Raw genomic sequence first — 6,000 nt, forward strand, 5'->3', positions numbered from 1 at the left:
ATCCTTTGATCATCAAAGAGAGAAAATAAAGAGAGCGCTCAGAGACCAAAGGCTTTACCTTCCTTTAGGCATGGCCATGGAGTCTCTAGCCATCAAGATGAACCTTTCCACCATCTGCCTCTGCATCTCGCCTTCCTGATGCACCAGCTGGTCCCACTTTTCTACCTTTAGAGCATGCAACCTGTAGGCAAGACCTTATCCCTATGCTGTGGGGGAGAGAGCAGGGCCAGCATTACCTGTGTTTCTAGCATGCATTAACCGCGGAGAGTTTTGTAAGGCTTTATCCACATCATCTGAAGTCAAATGTGGAAGAGGAGCTACAAAACAAAACAAAAAGCAACATCAAAATGAAAAAAAGGGAGAGTTACCTTTCTTAAAAAGAAAAAGGAAAAAAAGGACATTGTCTCATTCCCACCCTACCATGATGATAACCTTGACCATAGCTCATTTGCCTTGCTACTTGTTAGCTTGTTAAAACCTAGACGGGGGTCCATATTTAACTCAGGAAGTAAATGGTTGGAATGCCAGGCAAAGCAATGGAGGAGAATTTACACCACCCCTCTGTTGCACTGTTTACTTCTAATCATGCTTGACATTTTAAAAATTAAAGCATGCAGCGAACTTTGTGGACTCATGCCTCTGCTCACTAAGATGCCATTCTCACTTCTCAGGTTAAACCAAATCTCAAGGTAGAGAGTGAAAGTTTCCCTCATTTGGTCTTTAGATTGGGTATGAAGGGAGACTTGGTTTAGCTTTAGGGAAAGTAAACCCCATAATTCCCATTAAGGAGGAAATTTTCCTTAATGTTTCTATTTCAAATCTAGAGCATCATGGAGACCAAATAGTGTGTGACCAGACAAAGCTTTGTTTTCTTTTTTATTTGACCTGCTGGAATTAGAACATTGGTTCTTAGCCTGGAGGAGGTGGCTGAGTGCTAATGTGGCTTTTTGTGATGTCCATCATAAGTAATCGCATTCTAAATGTTTCATTCTCTCAGGTCCTAAACGGCAAACGGGCTAAACAGGAAGATGCTGTCAACAGCAAACTTGTTGGAACCCTCTGAAGCTTAGGTTACTAACCACCACCACCACCACCACCACCAAGAATCGATATTTTAAGAAGGAAACCATCTTACTCTCTCTGAGGTAGTGGAGATGTGAGAGAAGGATGTCAGCGTTATAGCTCGGGGTGAGCCTCTGAAAGTCGTCTTTGGTCATCTTGCACAGTTCCTTCCCATCGATATTCTGGAACAATAAGATGTCCACGTCTGGGAGGCTGTATTCTTTCACTGCCCACTCCAGCCACTGTCGGACATGGTCTGTACTCCATAGTGTAGGATCTGAAAGAGTATCAAAACATATTCAGTCAACTCCTGAACAGAAATTTACAGGACGTAGTCTATTCCAGGAGGGATAACTGCCAGCCACTGTTTTCCAGAGCAGCCCCTTCCCACTGTTCAATATCACTGACTATCAGAGAAGGATGTCTTTGGGGAAAGATAAAATGCCAATGACTTGCACCCACAGATGACTGTCTTCAAAGCAAATTGTTCTTCATGTTTAGGATTATTCATGCCACCTGCCCCTTCTATTACACAGATAATCTAAGGTATCATATGCAGTTTTGTTAGCTGCCATTCAGTCATCTCCAACTCAAGATAATCCCATATACAATGGAATGAAAAAAATGCACAGTCCTGTATCATTCTTATGATTGGCTTCGGATCAGACTGGTTTTTACTGGTTGATTTTCAGAAGTAGATCACCAGGCTTTTCTTCCTACACCGTCTTAGTCTGGAAGCCCTGCTGAAACCTATTCAGCATCATAGCAACATGGAAGACTCCACTGACAGATGAGTGGTGGGTGTACTCATACGAGGTACATTGGCTGGAAACTGAATCCAGGTCTCTTGGATGAAAGGTGAGAATTCTACCACTGAACCACCAAATCCCCATGAAATTTCCTGTAGGGATGGTCTATTCATTTAAAATGGATAAAACTTCAGATAATGAGAAGACAAACCACAGGCTGGGAGAAAAATATCTGTAAAACACATATCTAATAAAGGATTTGTATTCAAAATATACAAAAAACACTTAAAATTCACCAAAAAGAAAACAAACAGCCCAATTACAAAATGGACAAAAGTTCTGAACAGACATTTAACCAAAGAAAATATACAGATGGCAAATGGGCATCTGAACAGATGTTCAACATCATATGCCATTAGCAAACAAAAATGAGATACCACTAGACACCTACTGGAATGGCTAAAATCCAGAACACCAATAAGAACAAATACTAATGAGGATGTAGAGCAACAGAAACTCGCATTCACTGCTGCTTAGAATGCAAACTGGTATAGCCACTTTGAAAGACAGCTTGGCAGTTTCTTACAAAGCTAAACACTAGCTTATCCTACGACACAGCAACTACACTTCTAGGTGTTTATCCAAATGAGCTGAAAACTTATATTCACCCCCAAACCTGCACACAAACATTTATGATAGCTTAATTCATACTTGCCAAAAACTGGAAGCAACCAAGATGTCTCTCAGTAGGTGAATGGATAAACAAACTTGGGTACATTCATACAATAGACTATTACTCAGCAATAAAAGGAAACTAGCCATGAAGCTATGAAAAGACATGGAGGAAACTTAAATGCACACTGCTAAGTGAAAGAAGCCAGTGTGAAAAGGCTACCTACTGTATGATTCCTACAACAGGACATTTTGGAAAAGAGAAAACAGAGAGAATGAAAGGTCCATGGAGAGGTAGGGGAAGGATGAATAAGTAGAGCACAGGACATTTTAAGAGTATGTACTGTAACTATTCTCCCTTACACTATAATGATGGGCACATGACATTATGCATTTGTGAAAACTCATAGGACTGTACAACACAAAGAGGAAATCCTAATGGGAACTATAGACTTTTTTGTTGTTGTTGTTGTTAAGTGCCGTCGAGTCGTTTCCGACTCATAGCGACCCCATGCACAGCGGAATGAAACACTGCCCGATCCCGCGCCAGCCCCACAATCCCTGCTATACTTGATCCCATCATCACAGCCACCGTATCAATCCATCTCGTTGAAGGCCTCCCCCTCTTTCGTCGACCCTCCACCCTACCAAGCATGACATCCTTCTCCAGGGAATGGTCCCTTCTGACAACATGACCAAAATAGGTGAGACGAAGTCTGGCCATTCTTGCTTCCAAGGAGCATTCTGGCTGCACTTCCTCCAGGACAGATCTGTTAGTTCTTTTAGCAGTCCACGGTACTTTCGGCATTCTCCGCCAGCAGCACAACTCAAAAGCATCAACTCTTCTTCGGTCTTCCTTATTCACTCTCCAGCTCTCACATGCATACGAGGCAATTGGAAATATCATGGCTTGTGTCAGGCACACCTTAGTCCTCAAGGAGATATCCTTGCTCCTCAGCACTTGAAACAGTTCCTTCGCAGTTGACTTCCCCAATGCTACACGTCGTCTAATGTCCTGACTGCTGCTTCCGTTGGCATCGATTGTAGAATCAAGCAACGTGAATTCCTTGACAACCTCAATCTTCTCTCCATTTATTGTGATGCTGCTCATTGGTCCAGTTGTGAGGATTTTTGTTTTCTTTACTATAGACTTTAGTTAATAATAATGCATTAATATTGGTTCATAATTTGTAACAAACATACCACCCTAATGCAAGATGTTAATAATTGGAGAAACTGTGTACAAGGGGGTGAGGGAGCATATGGGAAGTCTGTACAATCTGCTCACTTATTCTGTAAACCTAAACTAGAACTGCTTCACAAATAAGTCTATTAAAAATGAATAGGGATAAATGAACATTTTTTTCCTTAGTAAATATTTAGAATATTTACATACAAATAAGAACTAGCAACACATATTGAGAAGGTGTTAATTACAAATTACAAAACAGTATTTGTACAATATGTTGGAGATACTGACCACAATATTGGAAATAAAGAAACCAAAACCTTTGCACCTACTACAAGCCACCATTTCTGAGTGCTAGGCAGTCAGTTACAGGCTCTTCCTGCAAAGAACTTGGTTTTGCAACTAACTCTGCACCTGCAGGAGCCTGGGCTGAATGGGTGACATCCACATCCCCCATCTGTGGAACACAAAAACCCCCACAGGATGCAGGCTATGTGGTCATGCTCCACTGCCATACATAGGAGGGGACCCTGGCAAAGGACAAGGTGGCCAGAGCCCTGGGGAGCAGTGACCCACAACAGAAGCAGAGCTGGGTCCAACCCCATGGTATATGTCCTCTGGGAATAGGTCTTAAGAGTGCCTCACACAGCCAAAGGGGCTGCTCCCTGGTCCCTAGTGCTCCAATCCCAGGGTCTTTCAGCCTGCTGCAAACTTGGGAAGGCTGCTTCTCCTTTCTGTGTCTGTTTCACGTGTAAGATGAGGCTTGAACTCAATCCCCTAGACAGGCCCTTAGAGATCAGGCATGCTGTCGATAGTTTGGGAATACATTATTCTTTTGAGTCAAATTTTAGTTATTGGTATTACAACCCTGTTTAGTCCCTGTGGTGCAGTAAGTTGCATGGTATGGCTTTTCTAGCCATAGTCTTTGTAACTCCCGCCAGATTACTGGGTGGGGCCATGCAAATATGTGCCAACTTGGCCGGACAGCTGGTAGTAGTTATTCCCTATAATGAGACTGGTAATCAACTCTATGGTGGAATTTGCCATGAACAACTGAGTAGCTGCTTTTAAAGTTCTGACTGTTAAAGTCAGCCATCTGGGGTATTTTTATTGGAGCAGCACGAAATAATACTCTGGGAAGGTTCCCTCTCTCTCAGGTGGGTAGAACTCTGATGTGGAGATTGGTTAGTTCTGCCACTCTTCCAGACTTAAAATGAGCCTTCCTAGAGGCAGAGGGGAATCTCACTAACGGCAGAGAGAGATGCCCAGCTGAGAGACAGTGGCAGTGGAACCAAGAGACACGAGACAGAGAAGCAAACTTTGATCGAAGAACTGTATCTTGAGCATGTTCCTGAACTTGAATTGCAGCCTGTTGCTTCCATAATAAACCTCATAATCTGTGAGTTCTGTGTGGCCACTGCAGCAAATTATTGAACCCAGCAATGAGGTAGTGGGTGCTGCGGGAAGGATGGATGGTATCAAGGATGGTAAAAGGGTTGCAGGGTGGTGGCATGTCTGGCCTCATAGGAACAGGCCTTGGGCTGCTCATGGTGATTCTGTATTTCTCTTGTGAAGTTGGAGGAGGTCAGAAGATGCCACCTCCATGCCCCTTTATCAGTCCCACTAATGTTTTTGGCTCCTCAAGAAAGGAGCATTGAGAATGGAGCATCTAGTGAGCTTCTTAAGCTTATAGAAGTAAATGGTAAAGTACTAAGGAACTTCTGGATAGACAGTGCACCAGAGTTTCAACTCTACCTCTATCCCTGTATCTATATCTCCTCTCTCTTTCCTTCCCTCTCTTCCTCCTTCTACATATTTTTTTTTTAAAAAAGAAAAAAGAAATGAGTAGACATAAAGTTCAGCAGAAGCTCTCCTCTCCCATTCCTCTCTGGAACACCCTACAAGAAACCACTATCTTGGAGTTAACACATGTATCAACTTCTTATACATAATTTACACATGTATAGTATATAAATGTAAATGTGTTATATCCTTATTAAATAGATATACTACATGATTAAATATATATATATACATTTTATACACATATTAACTTCCTGTACATACTTTATATATGTACAGTATGTAACTATAAATACGTATTATTTTCCTCTATAACCACACATACTTCATAATTACATAAATATTACATACATGTACCAACTTCTTGGGAGCTCTGGTAGCATAGTGGCTAAGGCACTTGACTGCTAACCAGAAGGCTGGCAGTTCAAACCCACCAACCACTCCTTGGAAGGAAGATGGGGCAATCTACTTCCGTAGTGATACTGCCTCGGAAACCCAAGGAGGGGTCGCTATGAGTCGGGTCCG

General features: G+C 42.2%; 1 protein-coding gene across 1 annotated transcript in view; it reads right to left on the reverse strand.

The window, feature by feature from the left end:
- ERG (ETS transcription factor ERG) overlaps positions 1–6,000 on the reverse strand; it is a 113,770-nt gene that overhangs the window by 33,765 nt on the left and 74,005 nt on the right. The window contains exons 3-4 of the mRNA XM_007945543.2: positions 1,136–1,339; positions 237–317 (exon numbers count right to left, since the gene is read on the reverse strand). Coding sequence (XP_007943734.2) covers positions 237–317; positions 1,136–1,339 — 285 coding nt within the window. The remainder of the gene's footprint in view (positions 1–236; positions 318–1,135; positions 1,340–6,000) is intronic.

The sequence above is a fragment of the Orycteropus afer genome, unplaced genomic scaffold, assembly GCF_000298275.1.
Source record: "Orycteropus afer afer isolate SDZICR_OR568_19922 unplaced genomic scaffold, OryAfe1.0 scaffold00137, whole genome shotgun sequence".
NCBI lineage: Eukaryota > Metazoa > Chordata > Mammalia > Tubulidentata > Orycteropodidae > Orycteropus > Orycteropus afer.